General features: G+C 35.9%; 1 protein-coding gene across 1 annotated transcript in view; it reads right to left on the bottom strand.

The window, feature by feature from the left end:
• LOC101620230 (ceruloplasmin-like) overlaps positions 1–12,627 on the bottom strand; it is a 34,943-nt gene extending 22,316 nt beyond the window's left edge. Inside the window, exons 1-10 of the mRNA XM_004682119.1 lie at positions 12,491–12,627; positions 11,823–12,073; positions 10,514–10,726; positions 9,870–10,040; positions 8,956–9,215; positions 6,508–6,671; positions 4,833–4,963; positions 3,903–4,043; positions 3,173–3,384; positions 1,493–1,643 (exon numbers count right to left, since the gene is read on the bottom strand). Coding sequence (XP_004682176.1) covers positions 1,493–1,643; positions 3,173–3,384; positions 3,903–4,043; positions 4,833–4,963; positions 6,508–6,671; positions 8,956–9,215; positions 9,870–10,040; positions 10,514–10,726; positions 11,823–12,073; positions 12,491–12,627 — 1,831 coding nt within the window. The remainder of the gene's footprint in view (positions 1–1,492; positions 1,644–3,172; positions 3,385–3,902; positions 4,044–4,832; positions 4,964–6,507; positions 6,672–8,955; positions 9,216–9,869; positions 10,041–10,513; positions 10,727–11,822; positions 12,074–12,490) is intronic.
• Positions 12,628–13,332: the final 705 nt, after the last annotated feature.

Below are 13,332 nucleotides of genomic sequence, written 5' to 3'. Positions count from 1 at the left end.
AAAAAAAAAAAAAATCCTTACTCATCCAACAAGAAACAAATGACCCAATTTCAAAATAAGCAAAGGTCTTCAATAGACCCTTCTTTAAAGAAGACATTCAGATGATCTACAGACACATGAAAAATTTACCGACATCATTTATAAGAGAAATGCAAATTGAAGCCTCACTGGGATACTACCATACCCCCATGTGGCTGGCCCATATTTATGTATCTATATATATAAAAAGATGGAGTGCCCTCTCTGGTGGCACAAGGGGTTAAAGTGCAGCACAGCAAGCCAGCTGCAGCCACTTCCATGTGAGTTCCATACCGCCCTGGAGGTGATCCACATGGCGTGGCAGACCTCTCCTGGCCCACCCACTGCTCCCCTCAGCAGTGTACTTCGTTTATCTGCCTGTCCTGCTCCTGACTCTGTCTCTGGTGAAGCCTCTCACTGCCCCTGCTCCTCTGGCCTGTACCCCAGTTTTGTATGCACAAATAAATAAATATATATATAAAAAAGAAAGCAATAAAGAAGTCAAAGAAATTTGGCAAAGTTATGCGGAAAAAGGAGTAAGTAATCTCACGATTACTCACACAACACTTTCCTTTCAGATTTGAAAAAACTGAAAACAGAGAGGCAGCTTCTTGTACAGTGTCATTAAGCTAATAAATGGAACTGTTAAGACCAGATCTGAGCCTCCAGAATATAAACCAATCTATTTTCCCATTATACCATTATGCCTCACAGATTTGAAAACTGATCAATTGATCAACCAACCGAGTTAACACTGTACCCATCTACTCCACCAATTCTGCCACGGAGAAGAACATCATTTTTCTGTCTCATACTTGGCAACAGCTAACAACGTGCACTGCACCAAAAATGCATTGATAAACATTTGCAAAATTGAATTTAGCTATATACTGCTGAGGGGAGCAGAGGGCGAGACAGGTGAGGTCTGCTGCACCATGTGGATCAACCCCCTCGTGGGGGATTGAACCCATACTGAAGTGGCTGCAGTCAGCTTGCAGTGCTGCATCCTAACCTGTTGTGCCACTGGAAGGCCCTGGAAGTTATTTATTTATTTATTTATTTATTTTTAATTAATTAAATTTTTTTTAGGTCTATTTATGCATACAGCCAGAGGTGCAGGGGCGGTGAGAGGATTCACCAGAGACAGAGTGGGGAGCAGAACAGGCTGTCTGATGAAGTACACTGCTGAGGGGAGCAGCGGGCGGGTCAGGAGAGGTCTGCCACGCCATGTGGTCTAGTCCGGGGCAGGCGGGAATCGAACTCATGCGGAAGTGGCCTTAGCTTCTTAGTGCTGTGCTTTAACCCGCTGCGCCACCAGGGAGGGCCCTCTGGAAGTTATTTTTAAAGGAAATCTAAAACGTATTATTCAACCACTGGTGAAAAATATAAAATTTAAGGCACTATGTAATTATGTAGACATAATGAAAATAAACAACTGCTTAATGAATTTCTTATAAAATAAATGATTCCTTACAGTGCATCCTGTTAGAGACTTGGAAATCTGGGTCCTGTTTATCCACATTTTCAGGCTGTGTGATAAATGTTCTGATATTTTCATCCAAGAGATAACTTTTATTTTCATCAAATATTGTAACAAGCATGTAAAACTCTTTGTCTATTCCTTTCTGTGGATGAGAATAAAAAATTAAAATATAGATTTATACTTTAGGTACACATTTCAAATTTCAAATTTAGTTAAATTGTTGATCTATATATATATAATTTCCCATATAAAAAAATTTGTGTACTATGAGAAATTCTGATCAATTGATTTGGCCTCTTATGAACTTTCAGTTAAAGCTTTTTCTTGAAAAACTGTATATCTGAATTCCATAAAATTCAGTTGAATAATTACAAATGTTTATGTTGATTTTTAGATATAATTTGCTGAGGAACATAAGTTAAATACAAAGTTTCAATTCTATAAAAGCCTGCATTTTGAGAGTTTATGAAGAAATTAAATATATATTCGTATTATTAGTTTTGGATAAAATATCAAAATATATGTACTATAGAAATTATAAGAATATTTTACAGTTTTCATTAGATAGATTATTATAAATATGCAGCCATGTTTTTGAGAAAATATATACATTCAATTATATACAACACATCATATCTGAGGATTTATAAGGTTTTATTATATCTGAATTTTAAAAGTAGAAAAGAAACTATTAGTTTACTTGTCAGTGAGGAACAAGGAAAAGTCACTTATCAAAAATTCATTGATCCCCTATTCCATAGAGGAGGATGTGATTGTCACCAAAAAAAATTAATAAAACCTCCTTGTATGTCATGTATGCTTTCAAGAAACTAATAGCATAGTCAGCGTGATAAGCAAGTAAAAATAATTACATGGGAAAAGAAACATACAAGAGGAACTATGGTATCCTGCAAGGACTTCAATTAACTTTAGAGAGAGAGAACTATCTGACAGGAAGGTAGAATGTTCAGTATGAGAAAATGTCTCTTTTGTGAAAAGAGCAAACAATGAAGAAAGAGCATTTTAGACAGAAGGACAAAATCAAAGCAACATGAATGAGGCTTCCCTAGTTAAAGGCTAATAGGTTAATTCTGCAGTAAGGCAGAATTCATGTGTACAGAGTGACAGGGAGAGACTATAAAATTGGATGGTAGAGTAAATTCTGATATACTGGCTTCTGAGCCAACAAATTGTGGGTTGGCTTTGAGTGTGGATGCACTATTGCTAGATTTGAAAAGGATGCATGTAAAATGCAACAGGTGATAGGAGGTTAAGAAATTCAGAAAGTGATGATGGTATCTGAAAATAAGGGATGTATTGGATATTTGGTGACTAAGACATAGAAAGAAGGGGTTGTTGATGAAAGTCCCAGGCTTTGTGTTGTCTTTAACTAAGAATAGAGGAAAAGAGGCTGACTTCAAGGAAGAAGGAATGAATAGAATTGTCCAGAGGGAGATGAAGAGTTGAACTACTCAGAGGTGTTGTGGAATATGCCAATACAGTGTTCATTGAACAGAACACTGCACAGGTCTGAAGTGCAGGAAAGAATAGAATTGGGAGATAAGAACACACGGAACTTGAATCTGCTGACTTCCATGATGTCTTTCCTTTGTAGGCCTGTCTCAGGCAAATGCTCACCAAATGTCCTCAGACCTGGTTCCCATGACTTACCTGTTTGCCATCCTCTCCAAGACTTCCATGTCTGCAGACAAGGAGAGGTCCTATTAGGCCACTGTAAATGTCTCTTGTCTCATTGACTGAGGAGTAGTAGAACCAAGTTAGGCAGTGGGGATCTGTGGGGGTAGGACCTACATCTTTTGGAACTTCCCATGTGTAGACAAATGTTGTTCCAGGATTCACATGTGAGGAGAGTGGAGGAGGACCTAGTAAGAAATAAATATTTATTTAAACAAATAAAAAGCCTAGTCCAAAAGTATACTGGTCTATTGAGATGTGAGAACAATCATTGGATCCTTCTCACCTTGAAACACCTTGACTGACAGTTGAAAGGACTTGAAATAATCATTCTACCATAGATAAACTACCAGTTATGGGCTGTGAAAAGTAGGCTGTGGACTGATTTTAGGAGTTTTATACATACTTTTTTAAAGATTGATTTATTTATGCATACAGAACTGGGGTACAGGCCAGAGGTTCAGGGGGTGGTCAGAGGATTCACCAGAGACAGAACAGGCAGACAGATGCAGTATACTGCTGCAGGGAGCAGCACGTGAGAAAGGAGAGGTCTGCTGTGTCATGTGGGCCCCTTCCGGACTAGGGATCGAGCTCCTGCTGAAGCAGCTATCTTCCCAGTGCTACACTTTAACCCATTGCACCATCAGGGAGGCCCTATGGCAGTATGCCTAACATGGGCATTCCTCCTCTTTTGAGATATACTTACTTCCTACAGGTGTTTTGTAGAAAGACCCCTCATTGCTCTTGTTGTAACGTAGCCCATGAGGCTGAATGCTGAGCGGCACTGGAGCATTGTTATAGAAAGTAACCTGGATGATCTGTCCCACCTCTGCCTTAAGTACAGGGCCTAGAAACCAAGAGAGAGCAGTTTTCCTTTTTTTTCATAAATATAATTATCAGACTATACTATTTGTTTAAAAGATCTATCTATCTGTCTATCTATCTATGCAAGAACTGGGGTGCAGGCCACAGGTGCAGGGAGTAAGAAGATTCACCAGAGTGAGGAGCAGAATAGGCAGATCCACTGAAATACACTACTGAGGGGAACAGAAGGTGAGACAGGAGACATTTCCTGAGCCTTGTGGGTCAGCTTCCTGGCCAGGGATCAATTCCTACTGCAGTGGCTGCAGATAGCTTCATAGTGCTGAGACTTAACCCTTTGAGCCACCAGGGAGGCCCTATTAGGCTATGCTATTTGGGTAAAATTCTACTAGGTACAATTTACAGGGATAAATTCATTAATTGGAAACAAACAATTGCAGGAGGCTTCAGTGATATAGGATCTTGTAAAGTTATCCTGGATCACATGAATGCACTACTCTTATTGGATTCTTAGGGGTATAGTAAGGGAGTGAAATATTGGGTGAATGACAATGGCTTATGATGAAAGATCATGGATGTCTTGTGGGGGCCATAGTGTGGTAATATACATCTGTAGAGGTTTTATACTCTGCTTCTGAACAACATGCAGTGCTGTAAATCAATTTACCTCACTAAACATAAATGGGTGAATCAGAAAGCATTCCTTTTATAAGGACTATAAGCTGACAGCTAACTTCTCTAAAACTGAGTTGGTGATTGCACAAATTACATTTAAATGACTTTTATAACCCCACATGCAATGAATAGAATTTACCAAGGATTCCCATATGCTCTTTTCGTGCCTTCTGTATTTGGAAGGAAGCATCTGTGTATTCTCGGTAAACCAGTTTTTTGTAAGTTCCTCCAATTCTGGTTGAGCTTTGTTCAAAGTATAGCTGGGATTCACTGTGCAGAGAAAGCAGATAACACAAAGAACTTTTAAAATTTATCATAGTCATATAAAAAGAAATCAATAGTCTACATATATGTTTTAAAGTACTTGTCATTTACTTGATTATAAAACAATGCATTCTCATTGTATAAAATGTGGGAAATATGACAAATAAAATGAAAACCTTCACAATCCCACCATCTATATATAGCTACTGTCAGCATTTTCTTTCTTTTGTCTATGATTGGCTGTACAGGTAACTGTGCCTGTACACTTAGCATTTTATTTATAAATTTTCTTTTGTAATAAAAATTAAAAAGACATGATGTCTGATTTTTTTTCAAATAGGTGGTAACAAACATTGCTTTTAAAACAGTTATATACAGAATGATATAATACTAAGATGTCATTCTTATTTTTTATTCTATTATAGTAAAATAGAGTACTCTGAGAAAAAGTGTTCTGTACAACAAAGTGGTGACTTGGAGTGCTTAGATATAAATTTCATAGCCAGGAGAATCAAGCAAGCTAAAGAAATGCTATCAATTTGTTCTTAATTTCATCAATGTAAAATCAAAGTTGGACCTAACTCGGAATCTAATTGTTTGAAGCCACTGCAGCACGAGTTCTATCCCCAGCCAGGGAGCTGCCCCACATGGTGTGGCAGACCTCTCCTGACCTGCCCGCTGTTCCCCTCAGCAGTGTACTTCGTTGATCTGCCTGTTCTGCTCCCCACACTGTCTCTGGTGAATCCTCTCACCCACCACACCTCTGGCCTATACCTCAGTTCTGTAAGCATAAATAAATAAATCTTAGTAGAAAAAAGTAAGAATAGAAATATTTATTTGGTATAGCATTCCTAATTTTCTCAAATTTCCTATAACTGAACTAGAGAAAAATAAATCTTAAGGAAACATTAGTTTTAGGAAGTTTAAAATTTGGTATTTTCTGAAATATAATCTTTATTCAGTTGATGAGAAGGACCACAACTTTAATCTTCAAGTGTTAATATATAGTCTAGTCAAATTATCTGGAAAACTTTGTGTGCTTCTAAATGCTGATGTCATGATGATATATTTTAGTCTTACTATTGGTAATTAAAATAACAGTTGGTAATATAGTGTTAGGTGTTATTGATAAAAATATTTACGTAATTTAAGGATTTTGTAAGAAATTAATTATATCATCAGATTGTAGTAGATGATAAATTACATATGATAAATGTTTTTGAATTTCTGTAAACTTGCTATTGATAACATTGTTCTACTATGATGTTACATCATGTTCCATAATAATAAAATAAATCTATTCAAAAGTTTAGTGATAGGAAAAAGATGAGCAGTATGTTTTTATATGCATAGACTACCAAAGAATTGTGCATGACAGATAACCTTAGGCTCAGTATTTCTAATTATTGCTATAATTATTTCTCTATCTTTATTTTATCAGTATCTTTTTATTTTGAGATATCTAAATCTCTTTTTAAAAGTAGCTGAGTTATGAAAAACATTCAGTTATCTTTATTAGACCATAAATATTTTAATCACAGAATCATTACCTTCCAGCAGCTGTTAAATTTTTTTTAGTGAAGAAATCTACACCAGATGGGGCATAGTTCCAGAAAATTTCTTCAGCAGCAATATAGTAATGTATAACATTTGTTCTAGTGTTACTTGTTGAAGGTTTTTCACAATTCTTTACACTGAAAAAGGCTTTCATACTCTCTGGAAAACAGCAATGAGAAAATATCTTTAAAACATTAAGACATTTTTGTCAATAAACCTTTTCTTTCTTCAAATGTTATTAGTCAGTATATCATCCTCCTTCCCTTCTTCCCTCATTTCTTTTTAACTTCCTCCCTTCCTTCATTTTTTCTTTCTTCTTCCTACTGTCCTTTACAGCAAAAGTCCATTTATATATTCTTGTTATTGCTAAAATCAAACAGCTCAAATACTGTAGACAGACACATAAAGAGGAGATAATGGTGGGCTTATTAGCCAAGGAATTCTCTAGGCTGTGACCTAGGACTGACCCTATATTTCTGCAGAGTTAAGGATGAGGAACACAAGACCTGCTTGAGGACAGTATCTGCAAAGGGATTGAGTGCATTTTTTAACCCGAAATTCCTTTCTAAATGAGCACTTTTCTATCACAAAATCAGGGCTTGAATTATGTTTGGTGTGTATAGCTTTCCTTCTTCCCTTGGGAGGGACACAGGACAGAGTATTAGTACACCCTTGTTTAATTATTTAAATAATTAATAGTAACATGATACATATGGGATTTAGGGAAATGAAAAATTTTGAATAGAGAAAGGTTTTCTCTTTTCCAAACCAAAAACGTTAAATTCTTTACTCCTAACAACCGTGATTTCTGATTTAAAAATACACAAAACATTTATATTATTATAGATTTGGTGACATTTAAGAATACAAAAGTTCAATAATGAAATAACTGGATATCATATTAAGTGGATAGTTTGAAGATGGAAATAAACCCAAATAAGGAGTACTGTATAGAGTACTGCATTAGGATAATTTGATTTTACATAATTCCAGACTTTGCTTCTTATAGGGTAAGTGTTAAAAATTTTGAAATTGTTAAATTCAGTTTAAAAAGCTGTACTAATGTCTGTTGTAACACTAGAGCTCTTGTAAAGTTCACAGGCTAATGAGTATGAGGTCTTTTTTTTTTTTTAAAGAGAACAAAAAATCCTAAATATACCTAAAAGGGTTACTATCACAAAGTTGAAAATGTCAGAACTGGCTTCCTGAAAAACAAACCTATCACCTCACTACATGTCAGTGTCTCCATCTGGGAGGTGAGGCATTTATTTTTGTTTATGTGTTATTTTCATCATTTGTTTATTTTAAATAAACATGTGATAAAATTTTTCTTTCTTGTATTAATCATTAAGATGTTAAAACTGGGGGCCTCCCTCATTACCTCAGCACTATTAAGCCATTGCCAGACACTGTGGCATGAGTTTAATCCCCCCAGGGAGCTGATTCACATGGTACAGCAGACCTCTCCTGTCTCATCTGCTGTTCCCCTCAGCAGTGTGTCTCTCAGTGGATCCACCTATTCTGTTTCCCAATCTGTCTCTGGTGAATCCTGTCACTAGCCTCCACCCCCACTGTTCACCCCAGTTCTGGTATGCATAAATAAAAAAGACAAATCTTAAAAAAAAGAAGTTAAAAAAGAACTTAAAGGAGAACTTAAAACACCCACACCCACACACACAGAGGCAATAAAATATACATACAGACACACAGTCAACCAAATTCACAAGCAAATGGAAAAGTAACCAATAGACTAATTAATCAATTATAGCTCCACCAAACACAACTCATTTGCATTTCTATGGACAAGAACCTACTGCATTACTTTCCACTTTCTTCATTTTACAAAATAGTAAAGTTCCTGGCAGAGAAGATACCATGATCACAAAAATAGTAAAAAAGTTCAAAGGCAATGAAAGATGGAGATGACACTGAAGAAATGCTATAAAGTTCACCAGATACTCTTTTTTATTCATTTAAAATTTGTTACAATGTGGCTATACCATTATCTCAAGTGAAATAGGATCCTATTAGTAAAGAAGTCTGTCTTACCCTGACAGCCATTTGATATGCTATATGTTATAATTATTTAATACTTTTTAGCATAGAGGATCATGAAGGTAGCTATAGTGGTCTGTTGCTTTTAAATTTTAAAATAAATTTTTTTTGGGGGTAACATTACATTCTAATATGATGTAAGCTTCATGTGTAAGTGTCATTATAAATCAATGTCTGTGTATACTACATTAAGCTGATCACTAAAAATCTAATTCTACTGAAAGAGCACACACACATATATATAATGGGTTATATATGTGTGTGTATATATATATAATGGGTTTTATGGGCTTTATATATATATAAAATGGGGTACATATGTGTGTGTGTGTGTGTGTGTATCTATATAATGGGTTGTAATTTTGGAAGTTCTCTGTGTTAGGTACAAGTAATAAATTCTTACCATGTATCTGACAGCCCAGCATCCACTCTCCAGGGCTCTTGGCTACCATTGAGGCACTTTCCAGCGAGGAAGGGAAGATGGTAATGGTGTCTTTTCTATGATTTCGAGAGATCAGAGTTTGTCCATGGAGATAGATGCTGTGGGTGTCAGTCACACTACCCAAACCAACAAAGTACCAGTTAACCCTGTCTTCTGCACACATGATGAGATCAGGTAGATTTCCATATACATATCCATTTATTGCTGAAAACAAGTAAATATAAACCTGTCATGATTGATAAGACAGGGTACCATGACATTTCTTCATTACACACTCCTTATGACCGTTGTTCTCAGGCATTATCTGTAACAGGACTTGAATTTTCACCAAAAAAAGGAGGCCAAAGACACTATATATGTTTTGAAGTGATAAAAGCATGCAAAGATTTAGAGAGACTAGGAGGGAGAAAAAGCAGAAGTCAGGACACAGTTGTTAAGGGAAAGAATAGAAATAAAAAAGGCTGTGAGAATCTAATAATGGTGACTGAAAAAAAGATCATCTTTTTTCAACAATTCTACATAGGAACACATTTTCATAAGATATACAGTCAACTACATCTTTGTTCTTCCATAATATTTGATTACCTTAAAATTACTTCATTCCAATGTTTTAGCCATCTACATTTTTTTCAGTATCATATTTTAGAGAGTAAATGAAGCTACCTAACTGTTTGTTATGAACTTCAGAAACCAGCAGGATTTCCTAGTTGCCTTACATATTAAGCATGCAAGTCCTGAGTAAAAACTGACATAAATAAACAAACTCAAACAATCTTGAATAAAGGAAATTTCTAAACAAAATCACAGAAGTTAGAATTACAGGATATTATGAATTATAAAGTTATTTTTAAGTCTTACAGGGAATGATATTGCTCTCCTGGAAGCCAGAATCACTAGCATTAACTTGGCCATTTTCAGTATATGTATCAATATTGTCATCAATATACCAGCTCTTGTTTTCATCAACTTTAGTAAATATGAGAATATAAGACTTGTTGATATTTTTTTCAGTGTCTCCATTTAATGTGCCTGAAAGAAAAAAACATAAAATATCCTCTCTGCAATAATTATTTTTGCTATAAACTTGAGGTTTTAACTGATTCAGTTTAAAATATTAAAGTAAAATCTTGCACCTCCAACTATCAGAACTTGATGGAGCCAAGTCTGCAAGAAGTAGGGAGACAACCTCTCATCTATTCCTCCCACCTATTGATTCAACACTTCTCAGTAGGAGATAGAGATGTGGCCATAATTTTGTGTCAAAGTATCGAAGTGAATTTTTCTAGGTTTGACTAACATCTAGTGAGCCACCTGCATTCTTCCACTTGAGCTGAGGAGTTGGACCAATGGTGTCTATCTAGTGCTGAGTCTAGGGGGGCAATTTTACTTTCCTGATGAGAAATCAAAGTCAAGATAGGAAAAGGCAGCTTATTTGACAGTGAGATTCAACTAGGAATGAGAAGGAGAGACCACATTGCTATGATGAAATTAAGATATGTTACCTCTTTTACAAGTCAGAATTGGACCAATAAGTCCTGAAGCCATATCTCTGGTAGTTTCTATATGAGAGTGGTAAATCCGAATCACACAATCACTGTCATCTGGGCCAGGCCCCTGCTTTTCCTCTACATACCATTTGTAAGTATATTGTGTTCCCGGCTCCAGATAGTCTACTTTTTTTTTCCAGCTCGAAGTATTGTCAGGATAGAGAGCACCTAGAAAATACAATCTTCATTGTGTTCATAATGACAATTAGACAACACTATTTTAAATATGATTCAAGCTTTCTCCAGTAAGCCACACGTGCATGCTGATTTTTGTTTTAGACTAAAGTAGTCATGTCTTCTTCCCTCCTCTCTCCAGCCTCCTTATAAACCTCATAGTTGGGTTCATCTAAGTGTCCAGTTTGTCCAGTTTCCAGACTACGTTGGAAGGAGGCAGGCAGTATATTAACAGACTATCAGCATCTTTATGGTGAGTTTTGCAAATATTTGTTGCCTAGATTTCATATACAGAGAGCTAGGTTTCTTCATTTTTCTACATATTTTCTTTGACTCAAGCCAGATTTGGAACCTATAGCACAAGGGGTTTCCATGATGTCTCCACAGTCCACAAGAGTTGGGAATTTGCCCTCTGAACAGCTGAGAGTAGCTTAAACAATTACTCAGCTTTAAATCTGGGACCTACTTTTCCTTTCTTCCTTCTGCTCTAGGAATTTCACCTCAAATTTCTGTCTTTTGAGGCTAAAATACTGATAACTATGGAAAAATACTAAATTTAATAGAAGAGTTCTGGTCTGATTTTTCTTCTTTTACCCTTCCTGCTCTGTGTTTGAACACAACCCTACTTGTCTTTGTCTCCCTCCCCCCTTTACCACCTCCACCCCCCCCAACACTTTTCAGGCATCTGTAAATGTACCTTTATAGGAGGGAAAATACTCTCTGGAAAGCAGTAATGATTCCTGTTAACACTCAAGTATTCCAAGAAGCTAATTCCATCTGCTAGGAAATGAAATGAGATGGGGGCAGAACAGTATTTCCGCTAATGAAACATTTAGCTCGTGATTGTCTCCTACAGAAAGACTTTACTTATGTATTAGTAAGAAAAAAAAAATTCCATGTGAAAAGTTTCTTCCAGGAATTGTACAAGGTAGTCATTCATTCAAGATGAGAAATTGATAAGGCAATATCCTGAATTCAAGATATCAGAAGTAAGCATCTATATACACCTTAGGTAACTCTGAGTTCACAATGATATCTTTCCTTCTCTGAGGTATTGGGTTCTGGAATACAAGGAAAGACATCAGCTTACCTTCATTTTCCTTGTTATAAGTGAGCCCATGAGGATGGAAACTATAGCTTCTAGAAGCAAAATTTTTTACATGCACATAAATGAAGTCTCCAGTCTCTGCCTTAATTATTGGACCTAAAAATCCCAACCAAGGTGGTTTTTCAATGATTGTTTGAAATGTATCATCAGCATACTGGAAATACAAAGCCTTTTTATAAACATATCCTATCCTATCTTGATCTTGTTGGAGATACTTTCGGGAGTAAAATTCTCTGTAAAAAATAAGCAAAAAACAAGATACTTTAACAGATTTGAACTAGAAAGAGTAAAATGTTTTATCAGATGAAAATCTCTTCCATCCAATCCATAGCAGAGGAAAAGTATTATTTTACATCTTGCGCACCATTCCAAGAAAAGTGATGATAAACACAGAATTGGAAATTATCTGTGTCACCAGGGCAAGAGTGGTGATAATCCCAGGTAGGAAGAATTTCTGATTTGTATTAATGTCTGTCTTTCATACCATGCTTGTATAAAACAAAACAAAAGTAAAGGAAATGTGGCCTTATAGGGTCAATCATAAGCATCCTTTATAATCATTTTATTCATGAGTAACAATTACCATTATTGGCTTCTGTGAGTAACTTTTTCCAAGTAAAGTTGTTACTTACTGATCTTCTGAAAAAGGCTTCATATTGAGCACATTTTTGCCAGTAGGAGCATAATTCCAAGCAGTTTCTCTAATGCCTATATTGTAGTGTCTATCTCTAGCCTTCCCTGGGGAACAAATAAAAACCAGAAAGATTAGTGGTAGAAAGATTTTCATTTTCAAAACTGGAGCTCTAGAGACTGAGTAATGTTTACCACTTTTTATAATCCAGGCTTCCTTCCTTTATTTGTATCCATTTGCATAAACCATGTTTGCAGAAGATCACATTATGTGCTGCATTTATATAGATGTTATTTCCATCCCAAATACATTTAGTTTTCAATTGTTGGGCCAAGTGAAACATTGTGCAATCCATAAGGTACATTGGTCTTGGCCCAGTGTATCTAAAGCTTACTTGTATTACCGAGTACCTGGCCTATCCAGATTAACTATTAGCCACTGACAATTACTAATCTATTTCTAGTTTAGAGAAATTATCTCCAGCCTAGTTAGTCTCCATTTTCTCACTATTCCAGTCCACCCTACATACCAGTACCAGATTATTCTTCACATATTACTTTTAGTAAGTTATCCCCTTACATAATAATTTAAATTTCTTGTCAATTTGATCCCAGACAATGAGAGGCATTAAAAATGGCCAAGGATTGTACACAAAGCTTTATTGGTCACTATCTGAGTACTTAACCCTCACACACAATTGCAATTCAGGTTCAGAGAACAAAAATAATTGGATTTATTTAACAAACAAGGAAAAACAAGGAGTCATTGAGGCCCAGAGTGGCCAATTATGGGACCTGAAGCAATGTCTAGTGTTTTGAAGTCATAAAAAAAATGCATCTAAGATGGCGTCTTCCTACCACT

This window comes from Condylura cristata, unplaced genomic scaffold, assembly GCF_000260355.1.
Source record: "Condylura cristata isolate star-nosed mole 26May11 unplaced genomic scaffold, ConCri1.0 scaffold00014, whole genome shotgun sequence".
In the NCBI taxonomy this organism is placed as follows: domain Eukaryota; kingdom Metazoa; phylum Chordata; class Mammalia; order Eulipotyphla; family Talpidae; genus Condylura; species Condylura cristata.
Note: the sequence above shows the minus strand (reverse complement) of the source record. Positions and strands in the feature narration are given on the sequence as shown.